The 12966-nt window shown below is 44.5% G+C and overlaps 1 protein-coding gene and 1 long non-coding RNA gene across 2 annotated transcripts in view; one reads left to right on the top strand and one right to left on the bottom strand.

Annotated features, from left to right (window-relative positions):
• Nucleotides 1-4446: 4446 nt before the first annotated feature.
• LOC126502999 (uncharacterized) overlaps nucleotides 4447-12966 on the bottom strand; it is an 86055-nt gene continuing 77535 nt past the window's right edge. The window contains exon 3 of the long non-coding RNA XR_007592126.1: nucleotides 4447-6339. This is a non-coding gene — a long non-coding RNA (uncharacterized lncRNA). The remainder of the gene's footprint in view (nucleotides 6340-12966) is intronic.
• On the top strand, nucleotides 7404-7923 carry LOC126502998 (60S ribosomal protein L26-like). The gene has a single exon (XM_050144434.1). The coding sequence runs from the start codon at nucleotides 7441-7443 to the stop codon at nucleotides 7876-7878; it is 438 nt and encodes a 145-aa protein (XP_050000391.1). The 5' UTR covers nucleotides 7404-7440; the 3' UTR covers nucleotides 7879-7923.

The following is a 12966-nucleotide window of genomic DNA, read 5'->3' on the forward strand; positions in this document are numbered from 1 at the left end:
AAACTATGACACTCATGAAGCATCATTGTTGACAGGCTGAGTGATATGTTACAAAAGAGCTTTAAAAGCCAGTAATAGATGAAATGCAGTGAGCAGTATTCTGCCTTTGGCACATTATAATGGCAAAGAATACATCATAGGGTGAGCGTACAAGAAACTGAAACTCTAGGTAAGGTTTGGATGAGCAATTTTCTTCAATTATTTTTAATCCTTCAACCCCATGGCAATGTCCTTACTTGGGCTTTTAAATGGTTTACTAGTCTGACTATAAGAGTCTGCAAGTGCCTGGATATGCTGGCACATGTTTGTAATTTGGAAGATGCAGTCAAGGGGATCAAGGCTTTAAGACCAGCCTGGGCTATATAGAGCTATGTGATATCCTACCTCAAAGAAGGGGAGGGGGCGGAGAAGGAAGGATAAAAATAAATTAAGAAGAAAGGACTGTGGCTAACTCAGTGAACAACTGAGGTATGATTCAGGAATGACTGAATCAATATGACATACTTAAGCAAGATCAACAGAATGCAGAAAATTGGCTTAATCAATATAGAAACAGTCCAGAATCCAACCTGATGAGAAGATAAAAATTCAGAAAGTATTAGAAAGCTGTCACCATCCTCTGATTTCAGGGAGAGAGTAAGATGGTGGCATCACTGGAGTCTAGGATCTGGAACCATCTGATTGGAGTCAAAATCAATCAGATACATTTGCAAGGAGAAGGTATTGGGAAGAAAGAATAAAGGAAGGAGAGAAGTTGGAAGAGAGGAAGGGGGGGAGAGAGGGAGAAAGAACACCTTGTTTCTCCCTATAGCTAGAGAGCAAAGATCAGAGGAAGCTCAACAAATTCAACCCTTTCATGGCCCTTCTCTGTCCCCTGGGGTATCCTAACTATAAGTCCGATATTGACATTTTCTGCTTTATAGTCTTCTGTGGTACTTGTTGCAATGTAGGAAAATATTATCAATTCCAGCACAACACACAGGATTCATCTCCATCTGCATGGGTTTACACCAGGTCCAGGATATTAAGATTCCCCTTCTGAAAAGGCCCATCTATTGGCCTTACGGTGGAAGTAGAATTATCTAGCAGCACTAGGACTGTGACGGAGAACATTGTGAGTCGAGTCCCTCCAGGTCGAAGAAGGCCAAAAGGAGGGGAACACAACAGTGGGGCTCAGAATAAGTTAGAGATGTCCGTCAAGCCACGGTGCCCTGGTTCCAAAAATCACCAGTGATGGAAGTGGGTAAGCTGCATCTCAGGAGGAAAAATTCTTTCTTAATACCTCCCCCCATGTGACTGTATCCAGAAAATTCCAGGCAAATGGCAGAGACTTTGTGAAGCCTGAGCTGAAAATACAGCAGCAGCACAGGACCAGCTCCTGGGTACCATATGAAGCACCTGGGTACCTCCTCCAGGGGTACACAATGTCACCAGGAATAGGGGACTTGAATCTACCTACAGACAGGTAAATGTCATCACTTCATTGTGAAGAGTATCCCAGAGAGAAGGAGCTGGACTAAAGATACTACCCTGGTGCCTGCTGATGGCCTCTCTACTCAGCTGCATGGCACAGGCCACTCCAGGCTCTAACCCAGCTGTGTCTACATTATATTCCCAACATAAACACCTGTACCTTATCCTTTTCAGAGGCAGAAAAGTCAATAAACTCATTTTCTCACAGAAAGAATCTGTCCTCTGTAAGACCCTGGGGAATTTGGCAACAAAGTTTAATTTTCTGAGTAGGCAAAGAATCTACAAGGGAAAGGAGCGTGGAGAAGAATTGAAGGCACTGACATCTATTTATGGAGAATTTATGCCACACTAGGAATTCTAGGGCTGCGATTCGAGCCAATGCTTGCCGCAGGTTTCCAAAACAGACAAAGTAGGGGCATGAGTAGGAAGCTGTAGGGATCAGAGCTGCCCATTCATCTCTAATGCTTGCTTCATTCAATAAATAACCATCAGGGGTCAGAGAGATAGCTCAGTCAGAGAAGTCCTTGCCACGCAAGAACAAGGACCTGAGTTTGATCCCCAGAATCCTTGTACAAATGCCAGGCACAATGCTGTGCTGGGGAGGCAGCGACATGCAGATCCCTGGGGCTAATTAGACAACCAGTCTAGCTGTTCAGAAAACTCCAGGCCAAGGGAGATTCTGTCTCAAACAAGCAAGGTAGCATCTTGGGGTGGAGCTCAACAGACAAGAGAGCTTGCCGCATGCTTAAGAACCTGAATTTGAATCTCTGGCACACAAGTGAAATACTGAACACCACTGTGAGCACTTGTGACTCCAGTACTGGGGACAGACAGAATCATGCCAACCCTGGGAGCCAGGCTAGCTGAAATAGTGAACTTTTGGTTCGGTTCAGTGACAAACACTTCTAAGGCAGAAAGGGACAAAGAAAGGATACTTAATGTCTACCTCTGGACCCTGCCTAAACAGAGTGAACACTCAAACACAACAGACACACACAATAAAGGGAGTTGGAGCAAAGGCTCTTTGGCTAAAAGCACTGGGTTTTAGTCATGGGTTGGATTCCCAGCACCCTCATGGCAGCTCACAACTGCCGAGGACTCCAGTTCCAGGGGATCCAAGGCTGTCTTCTGGACTCCTCAGGAACCAGACACAGGCATCCACTTTGTGCAGACAGACACGCAGCCAAAACACTCGTATGCATAAAATCAAAAAAAAAACAACAAAGAAGAAGAAGAAGAAGAAGAAGAAGAAGAAGAAGAAGAAGAAGAAGAAGAAGAAGAAGAAGAAGAAGAAGAAGAAGAAGACGATGAAGGTAGATAGTGCTTAAGGAACAATGTCCAAGATTGCCCTCTGGCCTCCTGGTAATCATATTTGCATGCCTACCAACACGTATGTGCCCACAGGAACACACATGTACATTTAGGTATACACATAATAATAATTGCAGTTGTTTTCATTACCTAGTGATCACCATTAAGGAACTAACTCCAGGGGCTAGGCATGGAATTAGGACTGGAAGCCCAGCGCAAACCCAGCATCGTCCTTTTCTCTGGAATGTCTGTATCTGTGTGTTGGAGGTGGGAACATGGGTAAGGCCTTAAAGCCTCTTCCAGAGCCCTAACCTCCATTGCCAGTTCTGCCTGGCCATGTACAGGAATAAGGTGTTTGCTTCTGTACCCGACCCAGGGCTTGCCAAATATCTCTGATATCCATTTTCATGGTGTGTTGAAAATCTGGATGCATCTCACAACTGATGCAGAAACTTAACATGATGGGTTTTTGTTTGTTTGTTTGTTTGTTTGTTTGTTTTCTCCTAAAAACCAAATAAGAGAAAGCAAACCAACAAGGTCTATGATGTTAATCAATCAATGGTGTGGATCAATTCAGTCTTAAATTTGAGTAATTATGGAAATTGTTTATAATCAAGATATTAATACCTCCCACTTGGGAGGCACTATGCAGACTATTTGAGGGAGGAAATGTGGGTTAAATTTGCATCCCCACCCTCACAGGATGCATTAGTGCTTGGCTGCTGTGTAACTCTCGCCTTTGCCACATGCTCACCACCCTTGTGAGCCAACCAATCAGAGTCCCCAGGAAAAACCTGCTTCTTGTTATTGAGTAGAAAAATGAAACATTCCCTTTATGTTGTTGAAGGTGAGGACCATGTGGCTTAACCTTAATCCAGAGTCTCTCTTCAATGTCTCCATTAGGGTAGGGACACAGACGTACGTACGTGAGAGAAAGGACCAATTAGGACCATTGAAGACTAATGTGTTTTCTCCTGTGTTAAATCAAGGTGTGCCCCAAAACATGGCTTTCCTGCTGACCCAACCTCAACTCCGTGCAACAAACACTAATTCACCAAACCTCCCAGGGTCTGAGGCTGGGAGACAACACGTAGGTTTTTAAATAGGGTGCCCAATGTGCTTCACCCCTCCTCTAAAGAGGCTCCACGTTAGGGGCATCAGAAAGAAATTTCCATGGTGGAGCTAGTGTGTGTTTTCAGACCATGTTAGTGTGTGGAGATGAGGCCACTTTTAGAAAGACAGGAGTTCATGGGGAAGCAGTGGCACCTGCGCTACCAAGACAGGCAGCTCAAGGGCTGACCTTCCTCTCTCTTAAATGAGACAAAAGAAAAGGGGATTTTTTTTTAAATCACTCCATCTTCTAGGTTCTCTGGGGGGGATGTTTGTTTTGATGAGATTTCAGGCCTGATTTCCAAGAATAAGGAGGTGCCAACTGTTTGTAAAGCTCCTAAGCCAGCACGCTCTCTGACCCCTCGGGAGATTTATCTTTTATTTATACAGAACATTCTTAAAAGCCTGTTACAGAGACAAAGAAGAGACTGAGTGATTTCACGTAAAAGGCAGCACCGTGTTTGGAGAGCCCACACTTAAAGGAAAGCAGTGCGGGAAGGTTCCAGAACAGTAAGTGGAGAAAATGGTTTTAGTCATTCACTTCAGTTCAAACATAAGTCAGCACTGCTAGGCTTCGGCAGATTAATCTGCACACAGACACTGCTATCAGGGAACACACGGTTTGGAAAAGGAAGCTAACTTGCAACAAACACAAACTTGAGTGCAGAAGAAGCTGCAGGCTGGCCTTCTTTTCGTCCCGCCTGCTCCCACATGGCTAGCTGAGCCCCAGAAATAATAACACACAAACTGTATTCTTTTAAACACTGCCTGGCCTGTTAGCTCTATCCTCTTACTGGCTAGCTTTCACATCTTGATTAACCCATTTCTAATAATCTGTGTAGCACCACAAGGTGGTGGCTTACTGGGAAAGATTCAGCATGTCTGACCTGGTGGCTGGCTTCATGGCGGTCTGACCTCACTTCCCTTCTTCCCAGCATTCTGTTCTGTCTACTCCACCCACCTATGTTCTGACCTATCAAGCCAAGCAGTTTCTTTATTAATTAACCAATGAAAGCAACAGATAGACAGATGACCCTCCTCCATCACACGAGTTTTGTATGGCACTCGGTGCAGCAAAGAAGCAGGGTTTCTGAGGAAGCACTGTGAACTTGCTGCTGGATAAAGGCTCTCCAGAAGCGGTGGTCCAAGTTTGATATATTAAAAGCACATCATCTCAAGTCGATGTTATCTCTGTTACATTGTAAGCTAGCAGGAGATTTCACGGTACGAGATAAAAACGGGCATTTATTCCCTTCTCTTGTTCTAATTCGGGGACTGCACAATTGTGCTCAAGATGGGGCCTAAGCTGTACCTCTCTGAGGACTGGCTGAGGTTTGGGGGGGATCTGTTTTCAAGGTAGCTTGCTCATGTGACTGGCAAGTTTCAAAAGAAACAAACCCAGGGAGGCCTGGATACTTCATTCTGTAGCCCTCGCCACATAGAACTGTTAATAGCATGGCACCTAGACTCCCCCTAGCCAATGGGCCAAGAAAATAATGCACTGTATTTTGGGCCTTAGCTTTCTCTAATTGGAGGAGGCTGTCTGCCATATCCTCAGTATTGTCCGCTCTGAAGGGTGGGAGAGAATTACCTGACCAGGGCTATAAGGCCGAACAGTTAAGAGTCACTGGGAGCCATCTTAAACTCTGGTTATCTTAAGTCATAATGGTAAGCAGGACAAGAATAAGTCATCATTGTCATGCTTGCCCTTTGGTTAGGAGTTGGAATAAGGGGCAGGTCAGTTCAGTGGTTATCGAACATCACAGTCGAGACCTGCACAGGCCTCTTTTCAAATTCTAGCTCCATCGCTTACTGGATTTCTCCCTTTCTCTGAGAAGTGGGCAATGCTAGCATCTAGAAAATCCACAATGAAGGCAGGGATGAAGTCACATGTACTGAAGCAGGATCACCTCCCTCCAGCGGTCCCTGATCACCTCCCCATAGACAAACATGTGAGAACGTTAGAGCCGTTATATTCGAGGCTCTCCCTGTGAGCAGGCCTTTCCTGGGAGCCTGACACATGAGTTGATGCCGAAAGTTAAATCCCCGCGTCTAATTTTTCACATCTGTAGAGCCAGAAATAGCAACTTCCCGGGAGTCCAGTGCGGGATGAAATAATGCATGGAAATGTTTTTCCAGTGTCTGGCCCCAGAGTTCACACACTTGTCATTGTCACCGGTGTCCTGCTTTGAATTTACGAGCAGAGTTGCCACAATGGATTCAATAGAAACAATCAGTAGATTCAGCAAAGGCTTGTACTCGTCCACCGATGGTGTCACCACTAGGGGAAGGGTTTTCAACAACTTCCTTTGGAGACCCCTTTCATGGGAACCTCGGGGATTTTAATAACACAGTAATGGTTTCCAGAAAGATTATACGCTGGGCTGCTTGCGGGCCAGGCTCTGTCTTGAACATCTTGGCCTTGCTACTTCTCAGTTTCCAATTCTGGAAAATAAAAAAGAAAAGGAAGGAAGGAAGAAAGAATGAAGGGAAAAATTAAAAATAGGGAGGGGGGGTGAATGAAGGAAGCAATGGTCAGTATTTCTTGCTTCCCAAAGGACGCATGAAACAACCACAGCAATCCAGCTGCTTATCCACATTGCTTATTTGGCTCTGCATAACGTGTTGCCGCAGAAGGTATTTTATTGCTTCAAGCAAGTTTGCAACCCCTGAGATGAACCAATGATCTACAAGTCACCGTCTGGCTCCATGAATCTTCCCTAACCCAGTTGCAGACACTCCGTGCCCAGCAATAACTCCTGTTGCCAAGTCCCCTCACTTCTGATATTTTTAGGTGCCTGCATTTGTCCCAAATGGATTAGCATTGACAGCTGGTGTTTGACAGACAAGAGCCAAGGAGGACTTTCTCTGCCCAGTGAGTCTGCATCTCTGCTCTGAGCCTAGCCACCTAGGGAGGAAGCAAGCGGTGAAGCAGACTGCAGGTCATGTGTAGCCAGCAAAGAGCAAAGAATCCCCCTGAAAGCAACGGCAGTGTTTACAGAGAGGAACAACATGAAGAAATGACATAGATCCTGAAATGCCACTGCCATCCAACACCAAGGTCCTGAGATGAATGAGATAAGCAAAACCAAAATGGCTAGTTTCTTTTCTCCCCTCTTTAAATGATTGTTTTCAATTTAATTGTCCTACTGAGGTTTCTCTGGCCCAGCCAGCAAACTTTTGCTGAGAATTACCTACAGAATGAATTTTTATGCCTCAGAAAGTAAAAAGGAGCTGACAAGATGAGCCATATCCTGCTGAAAAATAAATAAATAAATAAATAAATAGCCCAACAACATCATAGGAATGTGCTGGATGAATGCATGTCCCAAATGCCAAACTGTGCTGACCAAATCCTTGGCTTCCCTCCTGGTTGGTATCTCCTGCCCATGGCCTCAGGGAACTTCCATTTCCCCTGGAGAACTTCTTTGGAGTACCAACTTCTTATGACATTTCTGTGTCTCTGAATTACCTCTCTTAAGGAATCTGGCTAAAGAATGAACACCTAGTTCCTCTTGCGGCCATCGCTGGATCGCAGCCGCCAAAATGAAGTTCAATCCGTTTGTGACTTCTGACCGGAGCAAGAACCGCAAATGGCATTTCAATGCACCTTCTCACATTCGGAGGAAGATCATGTCTTCCCCCCTTTCCAAAGAGCTGAGACAGAAGTACAATGTTCGCTCGATGCCCATTCGAAAGGATGACGAAGTTCAGGTTGTCCGGGGACACTACAAAGGCCAGCAGATTGGCAAAGTGGTCCAAGTGTACAGGAAGAAATACGTCATTTACATTGAACGGGTGCAGCGAGAAAAGGCTAATGGCACAACTGTCCACGTGGGCATCCACCCCAGCAAGGTGGTAATCACCAGGCTAAAGCTGGACAAAGACCGAAAGAAGATCCTGGAAAGGAAAGCCAAGTCTCGACAAGTAGGAAAGGAGAAGGGCAAATACAAGGAAGAAACGATTGAGAAGATGCAGGAGTAGGGGCGTCTCATACAGTTTCCATTAAAGACTGCTTGAGTAAAAGTAAAAAAAAAAAAAAAAAAAAAAAAAAAAAAAAAAAAAAAAAAAAAAAAAAAAAAAAAAAAAAGAATGAACACCTAGGACAAAACTAAATAAGGAATTTCCCAAGGGCATGGTAGCAAGAAGGAAACATACAGTTGTGTGCTTACTTCAATTCATTGATAAACTGAGAACTTTAGGTACTCTTAGCCCAGTGTCTAACTTGGACAGTCACAGACATCTGGACCACAGGCCTGTTAATGGATGGAAGGTGACCTTGCTTGTCTGCTATGTAGAACCCACCTCCAAGGCTGGGCAAAGCTGCTTCCTTGGTTCTGTTCATTTGTCACCATGTAAGGAAAGCTATCTCTAAAAATAAATTTATTTGTCACCATGTAAGGAAAGCCATCTCTAAAAATAAATGTGCCTTTTAGCATTTTCTACTAATAAAAGGAAGAAGAAAAGAGGTAGAGATGGAAAGGAAGGAAGGAAAGAAGAAAGCAAAGAAGGAAGAAAGGAAGAAAGGAAAAAAGGAAGGGAGGAAGGAAGAAAGAAAGAAAGAAAGGAAGAAAGGAAGGAAGGAAGGAAGGAAGGAAGGAAGGAAGAAAGAAAGAAAGAAAGAAAGAAAGAAAGAAAGAAAGAAAGAAAGAAAGAAAAAAAAAACAGACCAAGGGTTTAATTTTTCTTATGTGCCTCTGCCCAGCTTCACTCCAGTTGGTTCTCATTTGTGGCAATGTGTACTTTGGAAGCAGAGCCCTCTGCCTTCCCGTCAACTCCCACCACCTGGGATGTGTTATTTTGATGGGGGCAGGGATGCTGATGCTCATATTCCACACTGTGGAAACAGATTGTAAAAGAGGTGAACTTTTGGAGGAATGTCTTGCTTGAACCCTTTCCATTGGACTGCGCTAGGAAGCCAAATGCTTGGTCCTGATCCACAGATCCATCCAAGAATTGCAAACCCCAGACTCACTCGGGTGGGGTGATGGCTCTCTGAAGCCGTCTCCGCTGCTTGCATCACTGAGGGGGTGAGTCTAATCAAGATGGGCTGTGCGTGTGTTCAAAACAGCTGGAAAGCATTACAGGTCAAAAGTTGAAATCAAGTTAAGAACAATCGGAATGTGCAAGCCTGTTGTTTCTAATCTCTGCTTCTTTTTCTAATCTGTTCAGTTCTCCTTGTGGAATGAAAGGTCTTGGTCAGGAATGGTGTTGTTGTCTCATGGACCAGTAAAGCTAAAGTTGAAGAAGTCAATAGAAGGGCATCTTATATTTGCTAGTAAGAACAAAGATGGTAGATCCTCCAGGTGAAACTAGAGAGAAGGGACGTGCAGATGTCCATGCTGGGAGAATTATTACAAACTGTCCAAACTCCTTCTCTATCAACAAGTTTGAGAAATAGAACCAGAGACATTAGTGTCATTCTCAAAGTCACTCAGCATCTAGTGGCTAAACCACTTAACAGTTTAGCCTAGCTAGGCTGTAACCATGGTTTCATCACAAGAAATGAAATATTTTTAGTCTACTAGGCCTTGGGTGATAAAGCTTCTACCACTCTTCAGTCACTGGTCCACATCTTGTCTTTGCCACCACTCTCTTGGTGAACTTTCCCCTCCCACTTCTGAGTTTGTATGGTCCTTCCTAGGTGTGTCTCCCTACTGCTATTATATGGGATAGGCATGTTCTTCTCATGATGTTTTAGTGAGATACCTATTCAGAGTGGCCTCCTCATTGGGCCTCTCTCTCCTCAGCTCCCTTGTATCTCCCCACCCCCCATCCCCAGCCTCTAGTAACCCCCCAATAATGTTTACTCTTCCATTATCTACCCCTACTATGAGAGTGTAAATTCTGGTGCTAGAAATCCAATGTCTAGTCAATTTTGCTAAATCTTACTCTCTAGTGCCCAAAACATGACAGGTGTCCAGAAGCTTTTGACAAACCAATTAAACAATCAGCTGAATAGAGAATGGATTCAGAACTCATTCCCTACTATCTCCTTGGTAACTAAACACTAGGTTGTGCAGTGGCTTCAAACTGGGTGTACATTCTTTGAGCTGGGATAGCCTATTCCCCTCCTCTTGATTATAAATGGGTTCTGTGACTGAAAGTAGCCCATGCCATTTTCTAAACCTAGGTTTGGTACCAGCAGCTTCTGCTCTTGCAACTATCCCTAGTAGCTCTCAGATACCAAGAGTGCTCCTGAGATGACCACCATTGCCAAGCATGGTTGGGGCCCTCCCAAAATATGCACCACACAAATGAATGCAATCATTCTAGACTCCCCTTCCCCAACAAAGGCTCAGCCAGCCTTCAATACCATGGGCTCACCTCAGCCATGAACAAGGCAGGGGTTACTTTAAGCTGATAATTGTGAATGCAATGGGAGAGTGATCGTTTTCAAGTGCAAACCCAGCCTTTGTCCTCATTTCCCATACATAGCTCCTAACATCTTGGAAATCTCTAGAGTGATGTGTCTTTGTGTATGTTTGTGTGAAAGAGTCAACCTGTGGCTGGAAATGCCTGGTCATCAAAATACAGTAAAGAGTTAGAATCTCTTGGGCAGTCCACTGTGAATTAACAGATATCAGTGATTGCCTGTAATAATCGTAATTCTTCAAAAATAACTTGGGCCTTAGACAAGACCTCTGTTCCCTGTTAGAAACATTCTGTTTCGCCATCTGTCTCTCCTATATTACACTTTTTTAAAAACAATAATAAATGTATATATTTATTTATTTTACATCCCTACTCCAGTTTCCCCTCCTTCTTCTCCTCCCAGTACCTGCCCCCATCATCCTCTACCCAAACCCCACAATCCACACCTCTGTTTCTGTTTAGTAAAGGGCAGGTTTTCCATGAGTATCAACAAAACATGACTTAGCGAGTTGCAGTAAGACTAAAGTACATCCCCATGTATTAAGGCCAGGCAAAGTGACCCAGTATAAGAAGTAGGGTTCCAAAAGTCTGCAAAAGAGTCGGAGACAGTTCCTGTTCCCACAAGAATCCCACAAGAGGACCAAGGTGTGACACCTAGGCAATGTGCCTATGCCTGTCCCATGCAGTCTCCCTAGGTGTTGGTTCAGTCTCTGTGAGCCCCTATGGGTCCTAGGTTACTAGATTCTGTGAGTTTTCTTGAGGCGTCCTTGATGACTCTGGCTCCTACAACCCGTTCTCCTCTTATGCAGAATTCCCCGAACTCCACCTAATGTCTGTCTGTGCGTCTGCGTCTGTTTCCATCAGTTGCTGGATGATCCCTATCTGCTGACAACTGGCCTAGGTACCAATCTGGTCACAGGAGATGGCCAGTTCAGGCTAGGTATCTGCTATTGCTAGGCGTCTAAGCTGGGGTCTTCCTTGTAGATTCCAGGGAGATTCCCTTGCACCAGGTTTTAAGCCTCAACTAAAGTTCTTTTGTCCTTTCAGGGGCTGATTGTCGGTACCAGTGGTGACATCAAATGACGAAGAGGCCTTTGATGTTTCTATGTTCTACCCTGTGTCCTGTCAGTGAAGCACAGTTCCTCTCTCAGAGGGGATGAACACTGAAACCGCACCACTCACTCACTGCCCTTCGGGTTCATTCCCATACCATCCCCAGAGGGAAGATACCAGCTTGGGAGAGCCCTCTTGTCCCTGCTTATGCTGGGCCTGTTGTCTGCCACCCTCCCTTCTCTCGAATCCCGTTCTCAGCCTTGCATCCACACCCACAGTCACGCACACTCCCGAAAATGACAGGAAGGAAGCAGATGAATGTTCCCACTGTGACTATTTCTGGGTAGCAAGATCATAGGCGTGTCTGCTTCCTCCTTGTGAATCTCTTTTGTACTCTCCAAATCTTCTACAGAAAATGCATTATTTCCCCCAAAATGTAGCAAAAATAACAGTCGATACATACGAAGTGAAAATCCCTTCTATGTAAAAGCTAACACATTATTTCCTTTGTCGTTCTCACCAGGAGCTACCTGAAAGTCTCTTGTGTTCTGAATGAACGAACAAATGAATGAATGGATGGATGCATGAGCAATGTTCATTGTACAAGTGTGAACACGCAGCCTCAGTTTATATGCTGACTGCATCAGTAAAAATAGTTTGTGATTCTGCCTTTGCTTCCCATCCAGTCTATTATCTATATTTTTGTTTGTTTGCTTAAAGATCTTCGTGCCGAACTCCTTTTTTCAAACTAAAGAAATTATTTTCTGATGCGAATAAGCATTCTGTCACTTATGTTTTTTAAGGTCCAAATGCTAGGGATTTTAAAAAGGAGTTCCTCCTGCATCTGTGTTTATAAACTAATGGCAGCCTCTTAAACATTCATTTAGCAACTGGAAATTTCCAAGGCAGCGGGTTCCGTTCTGGTTAGAATTCAGTCGAAGGGGATGCGCATGAATTGTTCATGCACAAGGGAGCTGAAGTCTCCGGGAACATGAATTATCAAGTGCAGATTTGTAACCACAAACATTTCTTCTGTCGGGGGGCAGCAAGGGAGTGTGTCAATGTCACAGCCCCTGCTGCTCGGCAGGGCACCGTGAGCAAGCACCCATTTTCCCAGAAGCTCCCCTCTGTCTCTGTCTTCCTTTCCCTGGCTGCCTTGCCAGACTCTGGCCTGACAACTCAGATTCTTTCACAACTCTTCTAAATAGGTTACTAGTTCACGAGCCTGATTTTTTTCTTCTTTCCTTCGCTCCTGTCGATTTGCCAGCTCACTGTAACCCAAATCGGCCCAGCTTGTGTGAGATGAATCCAATGAGCGTGGAAACTGCCTCCGAGTCCTCCATGGCTCTCTGGCAGTATCCAGGCTCCCCAGCAGAGCTCCTCTTTTGGATTCCTTCTGCATTAGCAGTTGGAGTGGGTCTCTCTAATAGGCCGGAGCCCCTTATCTCTGGAGATTTTCAGCTCCCTAAGCCATCCCAACAGGCTTCTTTCTTGGTCATTTCTCATCGCTTAGATCTATAAATATTAATTGCAAGCTTCATATTTTAAAACCCCCTTTGAGCATATTAAGTATTTAGCCACATAAATCAATCCTAAACTAATCTTAGTGGCTTCGTCATACTTTCACAAGTTCCAGAACTTTCC

The sequence above is a fragment of the Alexandromys fortis genome, unplaced genomic scaffold (genome assembly GCF_014885135.2).
Source record: "Alexandromys fortis isolate MF-2015 unplaced genomic scaffold, M_Fortis_MF-2015_v1.1 scaffold_1, whole genome shotgun sequence".
NCBI classification, from domain to species: domain Eukaryota; kingdom Metazoa; phylum Chordata; class Mammalia; order Rodentia; family Cricetidae; genus Alexandromys; species Alexandromys fortis.

What these genes read in the sequence shown, in the direction of transcription:
- LOC126502998 (XM_050144434.1), top strand. Translation starts at nt 7,441, where the DNA reads ATGAAGTTCAATCCGTTTGTGACTTCTGACCGGAGCAAGAACCGCAAA.